This window comes from Conger conger, chromosome 1 (assembly GCF_963514075.1).
Source record: "Conger conger chromosome 1, fConCon1.1, whole genome shotgun sequence".
Taxonomy (NCBI): Eukaryota; Metazoa; Chordata; class Actinopteri; order Anguilliformes; family Congridae; genus Conger; species Conger conger.
The window spans coordinates 81,254,715-81,273,721 of record NC_083760.1 but is presented as its reverse complement, the minus strand read 5'-3'; the positions used below and the strand labels follow the sequence as shown (position 1 = coordinate 81,273,721).

The following is a 19,007-nucleotide window of genomic DNA, read 5'->3' as shown; positions in this document are numbered from 1 at the left end:
TGTTTGTGGGGATACCACAAGGACAGAAAGAGAAACCTCTCATGGTCTGAGTTTGACCCAAGAATTAACGCACCAAGGACAGGACTTGACCAGTTTGGGTGAACTTAGAGCTGACAAAACCCCCACTCTGCCACATTCAGGAGAGGGTGCTTTGCAGAGTCGAGAAGGTGATGTTGGGTTGGCTGGGGAAATGGGCCTACCATTAGATCTGATCCCGGCAACAAAGTTGAGTGAGAGTGTGCTCGGAAATACAATCCACCCGGATAATTTTGGCATGCAGGCTGCAACAGATTGGGATATGGAGGTGGAGATGGGGGAAATTGGATTAGGTGATAGAGTTGAGCGAGTCTCTTTCCCAGCCCTGAACCCCTCCCCATCCCTGTCCCTTGCCACTGCCTGCATAGAAATTGAAGGTAAAGAAGGAGGAAAAACAGTCAACGGGGAGAGAATCATGGAGTCTGTCCCAAGTGTTACCTCAGACATGTGTGCAAGTGCAAGTGAACACTCAGGGGACTTAAAAACACAGCAAAGGGAGGAGTATAATGGCATTGCGAAGCTCCCAAAGGATTGTGCAGAAGATAACAGCCACAACAGAGTACAGAGTGGAGTAAAGATCACAAAAGATTGTGCACGACTGGATGCTATTCCAACATCTCCCACTTCTGTATGTGCCTCTTCTCCAAATCTCCAGGCTACATCCATAGGCAGTCATAACTGTGACCAATTACTTGATCGCTCATCCACAACACAGCTGCAAAACTTCCAACACCTGGAGAAATCTAAAGAAGAAAGACAGATTGAGGGAACTGAATTTGAAGAGAAATACGAGGGTGAGGATGAGGCAGCTTCCAATCTCCAGCTTACTACCTCTGTCCACAAGGCCCAAAGTGTCATAGGGGAAGACATTAAGGAGGAGCTACTTCTTGAGGTGGACATAGTCACTGTTGGAGACCAAAATATGGAGGACAGCGCCTTATCCCAGGATGGTGCTCATGCCTTGGATGGCATTCCAGAAGTCTCCCATACAGTTTCCTGCTATTTGGACATGGAAACAACCCAGTTAAGCCAGCAGAAATCTGCAGAAACCAACACTCTTCAAGCCAAGAATCAGGACTTGAGTCCAAGTGTCAGTACAGCATCAGTGCAGTCAAATGCACAAGTGAGCTCCTGTTCTGGAGATTGCACTGAAATCAAGCAAGAAGAAGAGGAGATAGAAGTAGAGAGGAGGGATGGAGGGAGGAGAAGGCTTGACAGGGAGAGTGCTGGGAGGAACAGCAGAAGGAGAGGGAGGGGCGGTGACCAGAGAGGAGGGAGGAGGAGGAATAGCTTGGACATCACAAGAGAACCAGAATCTGAGGCAGGGACAGAAGGGTGCCAGGTGATCTTTCAGCTGCAGTCACTCTCTGATGATTCCCCAATCAAGGATGAGGAAGGAGCGGAGCCTTTCCACCATTCCAGATCTGCTTCCTTTAAAGTCCACCTCCAGCAGCAGAATGTAGAACCCAGGTGTCCACAGGGAGAGCTCCTGTTGGGCACAGGCATCCCTGAGTCCTGTCTCCCAGCATCTTTAGAGGAGTCCTCTGATGAGCAGATTGTTTTTGAGCTGGAGTCTGTCACCACAAGTGTGGAGGTTTTGAAAGCAGAGGAGGAGATGGAAGTAGTGGGAACAGAAGACCAAGCCAGGGAGCCAAGGGATTGCCAATCTCCATCCATCCTGTTTGAGAGGTTCTTTGCCGGCAGACGAAGGGATGAGGGAGAGAGCAGGGAATGCCAGAATGAACTGCAGAATGACACTAGACTGGTGAGAATTATCTTCAATAAATACGAAAAAAAGATGAAAAGTAGTTAGTAAAAATGAGTAATTGGAATACCTTATAACGCTCTAATATAGCTGGTGTTTATCATTATTAAATGTGTATTGATTGATTTGAAAGGAAACTGTCAAGATGCATAATAATTATCATGACAAGCATCTGTTTGCATCAATAACTGCCTACATTTCACAGACCCTAAATTAAAGCTTGTTATAACTGAAATGCTGTCATACCTACTGCTAGAACGTGAAGCTTACATTCAGTGGCTGAAGATGCATGATCTATAACCTTTCATTTAAAGCAGGTGAATCGTACCTCCCTGGAAACGAGTCCCCAAAGCCGAGCCCGTGGAATGGCACTGATGGGGGCTGTGACAGGTCAGGTGATTAAGGTAGAGGACTACTCCCAGGATGTGGTGCCCTGCCAAAACGAACCGTCTGCTTCCCCTGCAAGTGTGGGAGGAGCCATTGTTGGTCAGGTACATCCCTACGAGCAGCAAGGAGGAGTTCGGGTGTTTTTAGTGAAGGAAGAGAATCCTCTCGTTTTGGATGAGCCTCAAGAGTTCCCAGAATGTGGACACACGGAGGTGCCAAATGAGGAGATGAGGGCTGACGGCAACACTTGTGCAGGTAGGTTTGCTGGAAATGTACATAACTTAGCTGTTACCATCCACATTTTGGCCTGAATTCAATCAACATTAGTCCTTTGGTTCGACTTGGGTACCCCTACCTTTGTCAAATATAGGCAAGGGTCATTTCTATTCTTCACAAAAACAACTTAATTTAGGCAAGGACTGAACTCCCAAGTTTGAATGAGAAACTAATACTTTCATTTAACTGTCAATTTTGGTGATATTTTGGGTACATTCAGGCCTTTCTTTTGTGAATACTATTAGCTTATATTGACAGAACTGGCCATTGAGAAATGTATTTGTCAACCCTCTGACCTGCTATCGGTCAATTTAAAGCAACCTGCATAGTAAAGTGATTCCTCTTGTCTATTGCAGATTCTGAGGCCATGCTACTTGAAGACAGAGAAGGTGGAGGAGATGAGTATAGGGAAGGTGCAGTCAGTGCTTCCCCATTGGCACTTGACGTTGAGGTCCGTGGTGGCGAGCAGTGCATAGTCTTTCGAGTGAAGGAAGAGGAGAGGGAGGTGGCCTTGGATCCTCCTCAGAGAGAACATAGTCTCTCAGTTCTGTTGGTGTCTCGGGCAGCAGCCCTGGATCAGCAAGTTGACCAAGGTCACGCCAGAGGAGATGGACCACTGGTGTCAGACCTCCATTCTGGCCCCTACACCAACAGTGGTGCAATCTGTAAGGACTGAGTTCACAGTATCAAACTATAAAACATACAGCGACATTACAGCTTACAACCTATGACATCCATTCTGATAGTTTTTCTGCTTAAGTGATATGTAATGTTTTGACAATGCTTTCCCCCGCTGCTCTCCTGGGCAGGGGTGTCTGTGCCCCCAGGGTGTGGGGCAGAGGAGCGTGTTGCTGAAAATGAGGAATGTGGACAGAGCAGAGAGATGATGACACAGACGGGGCCACAGCCAAATGTGTTTGTTTGTACGGGGGAAGGTAAATTCTTATGTTGCATTCAACATGGACCTGTTTATCAACCCCACACATTACTGCCTGACAAGAGGGATAGAAAATGTGTGAGGTAGGATTAATGTGACAGTTTACGTATTCATTTAAGTATTACATTACATTTACATTAATGGCATTTGGCAGACGCTCTTATCCAGAGTGACGCATAGTTGATTAGACTAAGCAGGAGACAATCCTCCCCTGGGTCAATGCAGGGTTAAGGGTCTTGCTCAAAGGCCCAACGGCTGTGCAGATCTTATTGTGGCTACACTGGGAATCATTGTATAAGCACAGGAACTACTACCTGTTATTTCCAGATTGCTTGCTGTTTTCTCATTCCCATCCATAAGTGTTGCTATGTTTGTTATATAGCCCAGATTTAACCCAGGTCTCCATGTGTCAATATCTTTGAGCTAAGAATAGAAACAAATGAGTCTCATAAATGAATATTTGCATAAACATTTTACCTGCCATACTTAATTTCTGTAAAGGAAACTCAAAATCAAAGAACAGAGTAGCCTACTTTGCACTGACGGAAGCTCATTTGTGTCAATGGAGGTAGCCTGATAATTATGGATCTTCCAACAGGTGAACTGAACACAGAGCAGCAGAACACAGCGGAACTTTTAGAATTCCTCCTGCAAAAGTCTGATACGGAACACTCAGATAGTTCTGATTCTGAGCCTGAGGAGGAAGCCTTTACCATGGCCTGTTACCATGACAGCAGTAGCAGTGGCTCCATTATCACAGAAAAACATGATCGATCAAGATTTAGGTAAGTCTGCTCTAAAGGTAGCACTTACACTCAGTGAACAATTTATTAGGTAGACCAGCGTGTTAATGCAAATATTTAATCAGGCAATCATGTGGCAGCAACTAAATGCATAAAAGCATTCAGATGTGGTCAAGAGGTTCAGATGTTGTTCAGACCAAATGGCAGAATGGGGAAGAAATGTGATCAAAGTGACTTTTACCAATGGACAATTTAGACGATCCAGTTAGCCCAACCTGCATGTCTTTGGACTGTGGAAACAAACTGGAGTACCTGGAGGAACCCCCACACACACACACACACACACACAGAACAAACACACAGCCCACACAGAATGATATTGTGCTCTTTGTAATGATCTAGCTTCCGTTGTATTTATTTGCATTTCACTTTTTACATTACATGTCATTTGGCTGACGCTTTTATCTAAAGCGACGTACAGTTGATTAGACTAAGCATGAGACAATCCTCCCCTGGAGCAATGCAGGGATAAGGGCCTTGCCCAAAGGCCCAACGGCTGTGTGGATCTTATTGTGGCTACACCGGGGATCGAACCACCAACCTTGCGGGTCCCAGTCGTGTACATTAGCCACTACACTACAGGCCGCCCTGTTATGATTATAATTATGATAATTATGTTCCTTATGTTCCTATTCCAGCACAGGTTTACAGGAACATGGCGGTTTTAAATTTGAGTTTAAGTTACCTTTACCTCTGGCAGGATTATTTGCTGGTGTGTAGTCTACTTGGTTGAATCATCTTTTCTGAAATAGTGTGTTATTCAGCCCAGTGATATACATCATCTGTCTCCAAGACAATTTTAGGAGAAAGGAAAAAGCTCAGTGCAACTCTTTGTGAACACAGGTGAACACCTGGGAACTATCACCAGATTCTGTTAAAATGTAGCTAAAGATATTTAGTGATGAAAGGTCGCAGTGGTCTGGTTCAAAAGAACAAAGCACTATAGGCATCACAAAACTGGGGCTTTTTCTTTGTTATGCACAAATGGGTTTCACTGCAAACTCCTGGCCTGATTTTCAAGCTCATTTTGGCAAGGCAACGTTAATCACTCGCAATGGCAAAGACGCTAATGACTCGCAATTTCCACTGCTTTCATCTAATGTTCCCTGTGAGTACTTTCCGTGGTTTCCGTTGTCTACTTTGTGTCCACATGCATTTGTCATGCCAAAAGTGGAGCTCAAAACATAGATTAACGGAGTCACAAGAAATCACTTTGGTTTCATCAATCAAGGATTAGCCAACTGAGTGTGCTGGTAAAGATCACAGCATGAGACACAAGCTTGTTTTTGCATTATTTTGTCTAGTTAAAATGAAACTATGTTCATATGGACTTTTTTCACTTTCCTGTTTAATGCCTGCGATTTCTCATTTTTCCCAGGACCATCTCAATTTCAAGTAGTCAATGGCTTGGTCTCAGTCATGCATAGCAAGCTCCTGGCTTTAATCATGATCAGAACATACCCTCCTTGGGAGAGCAGTAATCTCAGTAATGATCATTGGGATCTGCAAATGTGTCTCAACCGGGATTGTTTTCATTTTTTAAGAATATATCTCTGTGTTTCATTAACTGTATTTTGTGTCTGGTTCATGCATCCTTGGGCATAATGTGCAGAAAATACCCAGGGTATATATACATCCATCTAGTACACGGTGTTTGACACAGTTGTTGAATGCTAACCGGTTGACTGAATTTTGGGGGGTTGTTTCTTTTAACACAAATTTTCCACTTCCTGCTCTTTAGTATTCCGGTTGAAGAGAGGCCTGGTGGCTCTGTGCCCGAAGGGAACGCTGAAGGGGGGCGGAAAGAAGGGCGGACCCCAGTTGAATATTTTTCCCAATATTTGGACTGGGAAACATGGGACGAAATTGCACACTGTAACACCACCTTGTCTGAAGCCTCCAACTCAGTCACGTCCAAAGAGGTGGCTCAGTTTGTTGGAATCCACATTGCAATGGGAACACTGAAGGTTAGTAATGTCTGGGTACTTTACGCGTAATTCTCTTTGTAAGGTTATGCTCATACATATGTTCCCTTGCTGCAGTAAGGCAATGCAATCTTAACGGCCAATGAATGACGGAATGAGAAGTCTGAATGTTAGTCTCGACATTCTTTCATTTTGTTTGCATATGCCGGGATGCATTTCTGATCTTCAGAAAAATGAAATGCAAAGTCTTATCAAATGCATTTTTTTCCCCCGTCTTTTCCCCTCTCTCCACTTTTCCACGCTCAGTTCCCGGATAAGAAGTTGTACTGGCAGGACTTCACCAGAGTGCCCCTGATTGCCGATGCCATGCACGCTTCTCGGTTTTTCCTGCTGGCGCAGAAGCTGAGACTTGCACGTCACGCTGAGGACCTGGAGACCCCCGGGGAAGCAGGTGGCAGTAGGCACAGCGAGCACAGAGGTGGGGAGGTCGCCAACGTGGAGGGGCCCGGGACCCACCCAAGCCCAGACTCCGAGGGAACCGCAACAGCAGCCCACGGGGACGGTTCAGATACGACGCACAGATCAACAATAACGGACCCCGCCGCTCATCGTAACATCCCCACTAACAGAGCCTGCGAGCAAAGGTCAGATCCACAGCCAGCTGGCCTCACGCAAACGCGTGCAAGCCCTCAGACCGGCACAGCAAGGACCGAGCACGCGCACAACACACGCAGCCGCGCACATTGCACGCGACGGTGGCCGCAGGACACTGGCGAGGTCAGTGCTCTGGAGGACGAAACGCACCACATTGCTAATGCACGTAGCAGTGCACAAAGACCTGTAGGATTCAGTAATAGCACAAATAGCTCTGATACTGACCCTCTCTGGCAAGTCAGAAATTTGCTGGACAGAGTTCGGGCAGGCTGTCTAGCACTTACTCGTGAAGGGAACTACGGAGTGGATCAGCACCCTGTACCTTTGGGACAATGCCGGAGAAAGAAATCCCTCAAAAAAATCCAGCCTGTATTGCAGTGTACTGTCCTAGTTGGGGATGGCGGTTTGGTCCTAGATTTTAATTTAAGTACAGATGATTCTGGCAGAGAGGTCACACTACAGAGAATTCCCAGAGACAAAGAAAGTGGGGAGGCAATGGTGTTTCTCTGCAAGGAGGAGCTTTGTACTCCGGCGGTGCTGGAGCGCCTCCTTGTGGGTGGAGTGAGGAGCGCAGGGAGGGTAGGGGGAGTGAGAGGAGAGGTGGGCGATGAATTTGTGAGCTCCGATGGGAAATTGACTTTGCTCCGTTGCCAGCAGGGCTTCATCCTCTCTACTTTGACGGAGAGGCAGGCACGCCAGTTTTCTCTCCTCAAGGACTTTGAGGGGGTTCAGAAGGACGTCCAGCTACACAGAGATCTGCTAAGGCTTTACCGCACACCACTCACAGCCTCTTCTCCAGCGCGGTGGCCACAGTCCGTGCTCTGGCGCCTCACGGACCTGGCTCTGGTCAACTCCTGGCTGCAGTTCAGACAAGATGGCGGCCACAAGTCTCTCAGCCTCATGGCCTTTCGGCTCCAGGTGGCAAAAGCGCTGATCCACACGAACCGCGCCAGCATGCCCCAGTCCGCGCCCCCACACCCTCCTGCTCCAAAGCTGCCCAGGCAGGATAGAGCGGCATCCCCAGCCCCCCTCTCTGTGCTCTCTCTCCCAGACACTGCCTCTCGGTATGACGGTTTGGGGCACTGGCCCGAGCAGGTAGCTGAGGGGGAGGGGGCCAGGTGCCGTTTCGGAGGCTGTGAGCGGACGTCACGGGTGCGATGCCTCAAGTGTTGCGTTTTCCTCTGCATCTCGCGGAACCACAACTGCTTCCTGAAATTCCACATCCAGGGGAGCGCCTGAGTCCAACTCACCTCAGCCAGCTCCTCTTCTTCGCAAAAAGTACAAAAAATGGACAATATATCTCAGTATTTGCTCTCCTCTGACAATGTTGATTTACAGTGAAGCACTGAATGTTGCCCACACACTGGCAGAATGTTCTAATTTCAAGTAAATGCTGTAAGATGTGCAATTGTTTAGGCAATTACAAGTATGAACTTCAAACTTTTCTTTATACTAGCACACCACAAGGAATTCACTTGTGATTCTGATCTACCAACACAGCAGTGTCAGCTCTACAGTCATTCCCCAACTGGCCACAAGTTCTCCACAGAATGTATCAACGCCGATCATCATTCATTTCCCACCTCCTTGCGAACCTAGCAGGCTCAAAATGTTATGACTGTGGTCCTTTGTGTCCATAATGAAACACTTGACCTAGTCTAGTTTTTGTTATGGACATGGCTAATTAAATCAAGTAATCAGTTGTAATTAGAAGTGTAAATTAAAAAAACAATTATGTTGCCACATAATTTTCCCACACCTGATTTAACTGGTGATCACTTTTATACCTTATACATGGATGAACACAAAAAATTTATGAAATACCAACCCACAGACTGAGATCAGTGAATCCCCATCTTAATGCCTATAAAAATGTTTGAAATGTTTTAATGTTTGGAATGGTTATTTATGATATTTTAAATAAATTGCAATTTTGTTTTTACAGTTGAGATGTTTATAATGATTGAGTTGAAATTTCAGTTTCTACTTCAGCTTTAAAAATACACTACAGTTCAAAAGTTGGAATCACCTAGTCTTTTTCTGCTTTTTCCGATTTAATATTTTATTTTCTGTTCATAATCAAACAATTCACACAAGGTCAAAGCACAGACTCTGAGCTTTTATTAAAGGGTATTTTTATACATTTTGGTTTCACCGTATAGTATCTACAGTACTTTTTATGTGTAGTCCTCCATTTCAATGTTTGAGACAAATTAACATAATGTCAAATAAGAGTCATGTTTCATATTTGGTTGCATATTTTTTGCATGCCATGACTTCCTGATGTCTGTAACCTATCATCAGAGTCTGGATATCTTATTTTCAGGTTGTCCTACAAGCGATACTAAAAATATTTGCATTTGAATGGATCTCAGTGGGAATTGGTAGTGGGACTAGATTCAGCTGTAAATTGTGCGGACACAGTATGGCATTTGTTGGCTAAATGGCCTTTAAGTCAATTGTTTCTCCTAAGTAATTTTCCTGTTGAACTCAATGGAAAAAATATTCAGGAGAAACAATTCTTGTAGTATTTGCTGCATATCAGACAGCAGCACAGTGGTTTGAGGCTTACCTTGGACCCTTGATGACTTAAAACCATTTAGCCAACAAATGTGACGCTCTGGATAAGAGCGTCTGCTAAATGCCTTGTAATGTAATTTGTTCCATACTGCATAATTTACAGCTGAATCTAGTCCCACCCCCCAATTCCCACAGAGATCCATTCAAATGCAAAGAGTTTTATAATCACTTGTTGGACACCCTGAAAATAAGATATCCAGACTCATGAAACATGATTCCAAACTTTTGAACGGTCGCATAAGTAATCTGAGCATTAAAGCTGCTCGCCAGCATTAATTGGTTGTTATCATTGTTACATACTGTAGGTTATTTTCTAAGAAACTGGAGTGAGCAGTAAGCAAAAACAGTGATGACTGTAACTTCTATGCACTGTACTGTATATACATGTATTACTGTTAACTAGCTAAGGTTAGCAAGTTACCTTCCTAATAGTCAAATTAAACTTCCAAATTGCAAGTATGTAGGTTATTCTTTGGTGAAACTGCCACTTGCTGCCTTTGATATTTTATAAAATAGGTTAATTCCCCCAATCATTGGCTTTGTTTGCAAAGAGAAATTGTTCCAGTTCAGTTTAAGCTTTCTGTAGTTTTTGATTGGTCTGTTCTCTGTAAACCACACACAACAAAGACATCCAAAGATGCCTGCAATGATTAAATGTGTTGAATTGTCTGAAAACTCAGTATTGTACTAAACCAAGACTATTGTGAATAAACATTCCTCCAGTCTGCTAGCAGTTACTTCATTCTTAATCCCCATTTGTCTCTTACAAATTTACAGTTTGTGTGTCTTTCATTTTATAGCTTGTTTGTCCTTCCATTATTTTCCCAGTAATGTTCTCAAATGTTTTCTTCACTCATATTGTTTCTGTTATTATTGGTCTCTTGCAATTAAACTTTTGTGTTCCTGCTAAAACATTTGGGAACAGTCACGTTATTGGATGTATTTTTCATTATCTGCAAGTAAGCTGTGGTTCTGAAACCTATCTAATGTCTATAAAAAGAGCATGCACTTTTAAACTGACGTGTTTTAAGCATACAAGTATTTGTTATTGAATGTATAGTTATGTTTGTGTGGGTAAGAGCCTGTCCTTCCGGACAAATCCTGATTAAAAAATATATAGCCTTATGTTTTTTAGTGTCTTTCCTGCTTCATGCAAGACCATTGATATTTTGGTTCACAGCAATGCAGCAGCGTACAATTATATTTGCTTTGGGTGCAATGCACACTGGGGAGAATTTTAGAGAGGCCAGGTATGACTGTAGGAAAAAAATGCTTGTTAAAAATAATTTATATTTGTATTTGAGTGCTTATTAAAAATAATTGAATAACTGTGAAATCATCCTCTTGTGAGTAAGCACGTTTGTGACTTCATATTACAATCTACAGCTATACCAAACCATGTATTTACTTTAGGAAGTTCATAAATGTAAAAGCCATGTGATAAACCCACAATACGGCGTGTAAACGGTGGCAGTCCTTGATTTGTCTTTAAAGGGATCACAATATTTTAATACAATTCTGAATGTCTCCAACCCAACCTCTGGCCAGCAAAACATCATTCATTGGCACATTTTCTGCTCGTAAAAGGGTACTTTGTAACTTTTTTTTTTTTACCCAGGTAGAACATTATTGTGCCTTCAGGGTACATTTTGGAATTTAGCTTATTAAAGAGCATTGATGTACCTCCAGTTCTTTTTTTAATACAGAGATATGTGTAGATAATATAAGTAATAATTAATCAAAAGCCAGTGATGGGAAGCGACTGTAAGAAATCCAAGTCACACAAATGAGATTTTACATAACATAACATAACATCATAGTTCTTCTTAGCAGTTCTTTATTTGTATACATAGATTGGTATGTATGTATGCATGCACTGGGTTGAGTATGCCAGATAGTGAGATAGTCTCACACATGTACGATTGTCTCTCGTCGTGTCTGGGAATGCTGCCTTTCACGGGCTTTGTTTGTAATCATTATAATGCAATTAAGGTGATTTCATTATGTGACCACCCAAAAAGACTGAGGGTAACATTAGAGTGTAGCACTTCCCCCCCCCAATAGACATCTGAGAAGTCTTCAAATTACAATTTGCTGTCCTCTCCCGTTATCATTTTTCCTTTCGACAATTTATAAAATGTTACATAGATTGTCGCTATATATGTATAATGTCTATAGCATGGCTGTTCATGAAAGATTCAAAATGTATAAAAATGCTATTTTTTTTAAGCCATTGGTGATTTTGGAGCTAGCCTACCTCCTTAATTTAGCCGGAAACACCGTTTGTCTGATGCATTTGCCAAAATACAAAACTCGCCCTTGTCATGTGACAGGGGTCAAACGTACAAGCTCGACTTCACTCCTCTGGATGCACTGGGTAAGCTAAACGGCGGTAATCAATTTTTCTCTAGCCTTCTTACTGTTTGTATTGACGTATATTTCTTCCCAATCCTTTTACGACAGTGATAACATGTCCCAAGGACAATAGCACCGTTTTTAAAACGACAAACCGGCAATGTATTCTTTTTTTACTTGAAAATGCCCTTTGATAGACTTCCCCCTTTTGTGAAGCTCTGCTCTGATGGCTAAGTTTCACTTCGAACTTGACTGTAGCTAAGGACTGTAACGTTAGTCGCTAGCTAGCGAACAGGGTAAAATGAGAAAATGGTGCAGACTTTAGTGCATGGATATGCAGTTTTTAAACACTTGTACACATACTTATTAATGCCAGCAATCGGTAATCCTACGCTTAGCTAAGTTGGAAACGTTTCATGATCGCAAATAAAGAGGCCTAACTTGGAGTCCAGGGCCTGAATGTATCGGTAACCCGTACCGCTAGCTAGCTAGCTGACTCTACAGAACAGAAGTTAACATTAGCGAATTTGCTGCAGATGCTAATGCTAATGCTACCAATGCATGTAGGCTGTGGAATGAAGTGGGTACTGTATAGTAAACGTTACCTTGTTAATTAGTACCAAATACAAATACACCTCCAGAAAAGTGTTTTCTTTTCTTTCTTTCTTTTTTTTTCTTTCTCCCCCCATTTATCTCCACCCGCCTTGGACAGCTAACTAGCCAGTCAGTCTTCTTGAAACTTACTGCAAATAATAACCATTAGTTACATTCTCCTCAATGGAATTGTAAGCGGTGTTGATGCGATAAAATGCCACGCCAACACTGTTTCCGATCGCATATTATCATAATACAATATCTTGAGTATTGGCTCTACAGCCTCGTTGCCTTGATATAATAAGATCTAAACCGTATACTAACGTTGATGTAAACCAATAAGTTAGCTGGGTGAGGTCGTGAGGTCATTTTTGTAAACATATGTAATTTTGTGAAACTGCACGACACTTTCCATGCTCTGCTGTTACTGATTTTGACGGTTACAATGTGTCTGTTTATCTGTAACTAGCTACAGTAGTTTACTTATTTCTTTCTTTTTTTCTTTCTTGGGTATAATAGTGAGTGAGTGTACGCTGTGATCCTTCTCACTCACGATGGACCCAGACATTATTAAAATGGAGGAGGTAGCGGTGGAGGAGGAGACGACGGCACCCCCGACTGAGCTGGCCCCCGACGGCCCTGCAGATTCCTACACCACTATCATAATCCAGGAGCCCCCAGCGACATCCATCGTTCAACCTTGTGAGTCCAGCTCGTTTGCCACCAGTTTTTCACAACCTCATTTCATGGAACACCTTCTGCTCATGAAATGTTTTAGTTGAAGTTGTGTTGCATACATCATTGCAGACTATTAATTTACATCACAGGCCAATGACATTAAATAATTGACCTGTATTTGAAGTGTGATGCCAATCACCACTTAATGAACGTGTACGCCGGGTGTGTTCTTCATGATAATTGAGGCAGAAGCTGCAAAAGCAGTTTCAGTACTCTAGAGCGGCCAGAGGTGGCAGGTCTTGTTAACTTTCCAAGTTAACAAGCCTGGGCTACCGTTTTACTTGCATTACTATGAGAGAAAGGCAAAAAAATAAATAAATAACTATTGATTTAGCAATACAGTGGTAACATATGATGAGGGAAAATTAATGAGGAAATGGTAATGCATTAAAAAAATCTCCCAAGATATAAACCGCCCAGTCTTGTTTTTATATGTCTTAATTCTATATGTGTGTACATTTTCTATATGAAACAATAACCATACTATAGTTTATGGTGCTCCGGTAGGAACGACACCTCTCTTCGCCTCGGTCCTGAGCCTTTTTTTTTTTTTTTGCTCGGCCGATAGCTCTCGTGGTTTGGTGTTCACTGCGCCTGACTCTGCTTTCAGATCAGCATGAGAACCTGCAGTGTTTCCAGTGTTTCATCACCTTCTGTAACTCCAAAGCCAAGGAGAGGCACATGAAGAAGAGTCACCGCGAGGAGTACAAGCAGCAGCTGCAGCAGGTACTACAGGAGAGCGGCACGCACGCGTTACACGTCTGCGCATGTGCACACAATGCAATGTATTGTAACGTGTGGTGAGCATTCTGGCACAAAATGGTTGCCATCGCATCACCCCGGTGGGTGCTACACGTGCGGAATAGGATATGGTTTAAGCTCCTCCTGTCACTTTGGGTTAAAGTATGGTGACATATGCAATGCAAAAAGACGCCATTGGCTGTGGCAATTAGAACCAATTTTCAACCAATGAGCTTGAATTATTGTACAGCTATTGATGTTTTGGTACAGAGTGCCGGCCCATCAACTGCATATTTCGAAACCCGAGTGTAAGGACTATAAACACAGGCAGGGAGTGACTCAACATGTCAGTGAGCCTTTTTCAATGATAGGAAGGGATTTACAATGGTCTTGTAACAATATTTTAACACAAAAATCTTACCTATTGTATCTTTAAAGTAAAAATGAAGATTAGCATTGCGTTGGACGCCTATTTTATATTTGTTACAATGCAGACTAAAATCCGGTTAAGCCCTTATTCCAAATATTTGAATAAGACGGTTTGTATGCGCTTCGTATAATCTGATGCGATTAATTTTAATTACTGGACCTTTTTAATCAGTAATTGCATCAGTTGTGTATTAATAGAAATGAATCTTTTATGGTGCTGTAAAACTGCCAAATGGAGTGATACCGGGCTAATGGAAAAGCTCTCTGACTGTACGATGTACTTTGAACCACCTGGCTGGCCAAAATTGTCGGGCCGGCTTTCTAATACTTGGCTGGAAAATACTTGCTGCCGTTCATGTCATTGCCTCCCACCTGATGGCCTGTTTTCATTTTGTGCCCACGCACTCTACCAGGAAACAAAAATAAAACCGTATTGTTCTAAACTGCATTTAGTTCTTGGATTTCAGGCTTTCTTTCTTGTCTTTTTGTACAGTGTGACTCATACTTGTTGAACCAGTGATTACAGTTGTCCTGACGCTTGTGTTTTTGTTGCTGGGCAGTGCGACACACTTTTTACCTGCTATGTGTGCGACCGCACTTTCCCGTCCTCCGAGCTGCTCACACAACACCAGGCCTCCCACAACAAGGAAGACAAGCCCTTCAAGTGCCCCCACTGCCAGGAGAGCTTTCGCACCTTCTCAGAGGTGAGCTGGGCTTTGAGGGAGGGTGGGAGTGGCAAACCAAGACCACCTGTTTCTGTTGTTTATGACTCCCTTTACACTGCCGCCACTTCAAACAGGTTCCAATGGACTTCACTGGCTACTGTTAAAATACCCCTGTTTGTTTAATTCGATTGTGCGTTTGGTTTTTTTTTTGGTGGCAGTGTGGTGTGATTGTTTAACTCAGCGGATGCAGGTTTCACTGCTGCTGTGCTCTTGAGGTTGGTTCTTAAAGGATAACTTTTATTTTATTTTTTGGAACCGTTTCCGCCCTGCTGATCGATAATGGTGATGCTTTTGTCGCATCTTTCTTTGTGGAGCTTTGGTCACCCTGAGAACTGCTCCGCTCTTTAAAATGCAGTGTAATGGGGCCACACAAACGAGTTTTGAAATGCCCATGGAATAACCTCCTTCTCTATTAACTGCATAGCCCGAAGGGGACACTCATAATCATTTATGTTATTCTTCACCAGTCCACTACCCGGCACTCGTTTCAGCTGACGGACTACTTTTTTAGTGGAAGCATTCATACATTGTTCCCAGTGAGAACTATGCAAGCGGAGACCTCTCCTCAATATTGTCTGGCAGATAAGCAGCCATGTTCAACGTTGTGATGAGCTGTTATTCACTGTAGTACCAACCACACTTTCATGCACGCAAGTACAGCCTGCCGCAGTGCAAGTAAGGAAGTTTTTCTGCAGTGCAGAAAATAATTGAAAATTAACTTCTATTAAATACATTTGTAGATGCGATTAAAGCTTTTACTTGGTGTGAGACCACATTTGGACTGCGTTGCAGAGCAGAGTGGAGCGGTGCTCCAGGTGACCAAAGCTCCACAAGACAAAATGATCATCAATAACGATCGGCATGGAGGAATTAGTTCGGAGAAGGAATTAGTTCGGAGAAGGAATTAGTTCGGAGAAGTGGGTGTCGACTGTTGGTGTGTGCTGGTGTAGATTTGGAGTCGCTCATGCCCGTTTGCGGTCTTCCTCTGCTGCGTAGCTGACGTCCCACCGGCGGCAGGTGTGTCCGGAGCGGCAGTTTGTGTGCAAGGACTGCGGGGAGACGTTCCGCGGCCCCGCCCTGCTGCGCAGCCACCGCCTGACGCAGCACGCCCCGCGGCCCGGCCAGGAGCAGGAGGCCGGGGACGACCTGGCCAAGACCCACCGCTGCGGGAAGTGCGGCAAGGGCTTCGAGGCGGAGGCCCAGCTCCTGCAGCACCAGGAGAACCACGCCGGCGACCGCCACTGCAACGGCAGCGCCCCCGCCAAGAGGCGCGGCCGCCCGCCCAAGTCCGAGGAGGTGGCGGGGGCGGGGGCGGCGGCGGCGGTGGCGGCGGACGGCGAGAAGAAAGGGAAGCGGAGGAAGAAGGGAGAGGGGGAGGAGGCGGAGGAGTCCGGGGTGAAGAATCACGCCGATCCGGACGGCCCGGCGGAAGAGAAGGTCAAAGCCAAGCGCGGCCGCCCCGCCAAGGCGCCGCAGGAGCCCCAGGCCCCCCAAGGCCCCGGCCAGGACCGGCCCGCGGAGGAGGAGAGGAAGCCGCCCGCTCGCCAGCACCCCTGCCCTGACTGCCAGCTCTCCTTCCCGGCCGCGGCCCAGCTCCGCGCCCACAAGAAGGAGAAGCACAGCCGGCCCCCGCCCCCGCCCCCGGCCCGGAAGGCGCACCCGTGCGGGGAGTGCGAGGAGAGCTTCGCTCGGCCGCTGCAGCTGCAGGCCCACACGGCCCGGGCGCACTGCGCCGGGCGCCACGCCTGCCCCACCTGCGGGAAGAGCTTCGGCAGGGAGAGCAACCTGAAGGCACATCTGCAGACACACGCCGAGGAGGAGGAGGAGGCCCCGGCCGCCAAGAGATAATTTGACGTGGGGTTTTAACTTCCGTAACGGACAGGGGTTTAAAAACAAAAAAAAAACAAAAAACAAAAACAAAAAAACGGGCAGTGGTTTGGGGTTTTTGGAGATGTGACTTACCTTAAGTGGGGCTTCGGAAGAGATTGGTTGGGCTGTGCAGATGTTAGTGTGATCCAGGATTTTAATGTACATCAAAAGTTTTCCTTATCTGTTTTTTTTTTTTTTCTCTTGGGACAGGTTGGGACTGTTTTTAATGATTAAGGAAGGGGTTCTTAGACTTTTTGAACGAGTTGGCTATTTGAGGTGGTATTTGCTTGGAAAAGATTTGTGGGTTAGGTTAAACCCTTGGCCTGAAATTGTGCCATTTTTTAAGTGTGGCAGTTGGATGTGCTTCTCAATATGACAAATTTACTGACTGATGAATAGAACACTTTTCTAACATTGTAATTGGAGATGTACAGTAAATACACAGGGGTGCCTACAATGCCCATGTAGAGAGGGAGTTAAACATTTGTATTCATTGATTTGCCTTTTTTATTTTAATCATGTTTGTGTGTTTTTTGTTTTATATTAGAGGTGTGCGTGTGGGTGAGGGGATAAATGGCTTCCAGATTTTATCATTCTTGGAGCATTTAATTTTTTCCCCTTTTAAGTGAAAAGAAAAAAAGAAAAGTATTTAACCATTTCTGTAGTATGACATCACAGGGGCCCTAAATGCTTTCAGTCTACAAAGCAAATTGAAATTTTTAAGTAAGATGGAGCGAGACCTGCTCTGTAAAATTATTGGATTTTAAACTGTGCGAGAATGTATATCCAGTCAATGTGGGATTCAATGGGCTTAGTTTGAAGAACTATGAATTTAAAAAAGGATTGTGATATTAGAAAATTATTTAAATGAATCTTTTTTTTAAATGTAATTTTAAATATGGAATATGGAGTGTTTTTTTTTTTTTTTTTTTTTTTAAGCAATTTTAATGGTCATTTGGTTGAACAATTGCCTGTTTTTTTTAAAAATGATGGTCATTTTAATGGTCATTTGCGTGTGATGGGGAGAATCTCATTTTACCCTCTCTTAGCCATGGACTTAAGTGCATTTTGCTTGCTATTCTGCATACTGCTGACAACTGGACCATCAAAATGGGTTTTGATTGTTAATTGCTGAGACCTGTAACTAATTTCTCCCATCTACACACCCCTTAGAACTCTTTCTATTCCCCATCATTCCTACACACTGTAAATTTTCAAATCTTTAGAATGTTCTTTAAAAAAAAAAAAAAAAAAAAAAAAAAAAAGCATTTCAGTGGGAATATATAATTGCCATGTTATGACTCTCACGAGTCTGAAGTGAACTATTTCTTTGCAGGAAAGAAAAGCAAATTCTCTAAACAACCTGTCAGTTTAGTAAGTTAGGGTTCTTGATCTTTTTGTCTTTGATTTTTAACACATCTGGATGTATGCAAATTTAGTCTCTTGCCATTGTTCGTATGTTGTAATTAAAGAAACTGGGCCCTGGGGCTGCTGCCGATTGGAATAATTTCACTGAACGAAAACACGGCCTTCGTCTTACTGTCGATTGCATACTTTCATGTCATTAAAGTAGACGTAGCAGTAATTTCTAAACGGTCGCGCATCACTGTTTTGCTAGATATTAATATAAAGAACGTGGTTATGCAGGCTGGCAGATGCATGTTTTCTTGTTTATATCAATGCAACGATCACTTGGCAACCGTTGGTACACACATTACACTTTAAAATATAACTAAGTTTTCGTAAACTAGATTCCACCAAGAAAAACACTTGAGTGTATTTTTTAAACATTTGTCCAACAACAATGGTCTATCCGATACAGGTAACAATTTTTTGTAACGTTAACGCTACTTCGAAGTAGCTAGTTGTGCGTTTACTAACGTTGTTTTGCTTCATCTTAATTACTTAACCTGAAATGGCGGATAATTGTTTTTTTTGTACGACGAATGCGGCACTATACGAGGTAACCTTGGTGTGACTGCGAGCAACCATATAATGCAGTGAAAAGTAAGTTGATCAGATGCAAATGCACAAAAATCATTATTGGCTTCACACACAAATATTTTTGGATTCATTGATTATGATGAACATTTGACCATTCCCCTGAAGTACCGCAAAAAGAGTAATGATATGAATGCATGGTGCTCTTAAAATACTACAATTTCTAATTGCTCCATGAAAATTGTTGCATGT

At 43.7% G+C, this 19,007-nt stretch overlaps 2 protein-coding genes across 3 annotated transcripts; both read left to right on the top strand.

Moving 5' to 3' along the window:
* The first annotated feature begins 118 nt into the window (after positions 1-118).
* LOC133109862 (uncharacterized) lies at positions 119-10,703 on the top strand. The gene is made up of 7 exons (XM_061219572.1): positions 119-1,801; positions 2,119-2,443; positions 2,821-3,129; positions 3,274-3,399; positions 4,000-4,186; positions 5,946-6,171; positions 6,436-10,703. Exons 1-7 carry the CDS (start codon positions 191-193, stop codon positions 8,020-8,022), a joined length of 4,371 nt encoding a protein of 1,456 aa, XP_061075556.1. The 5' UTR covers positions 119-190; the 3' UTR covers positions 8,023-10,703.
* A 959-nt stretch (positions 10,704-11,662) lies between these two features.
* Positions 11,663-18,300, top strand: LOC133115311 (zinc finger protein 497-like). Of its 2 annotated transcripts, none has more exons than XM_061225202.1 (5): positions 11,663-11,740; positions 12,832-13,014; positions 13,661-13,776; positions 14,781-14,924; positions 15,942-18,300. In XM_061225202.1, the coding sequence occupies exons 2-5, from the start codon at positions 12,867-12,869 to the stop codon at positions 16,791-16,793; spliced, it is 1,260 nt and encodes a 419-aa protein (XP_061081186.1). In that variant the 5' UTR covers positions 11,663-11,740; positions 12,832-12,866; the 3' UTR covers positions 16,794-18,300. The 2 variants fall into 2 exon arrangements, with proteins under 2 accessions (XP_061081186.1, XP_061081268.1); XM_061225284.1 differs by having other exon boundaries at positions 11,734-11,755.
* Positions 18,301-19,007: the final 707 nt, after the last annotated feature.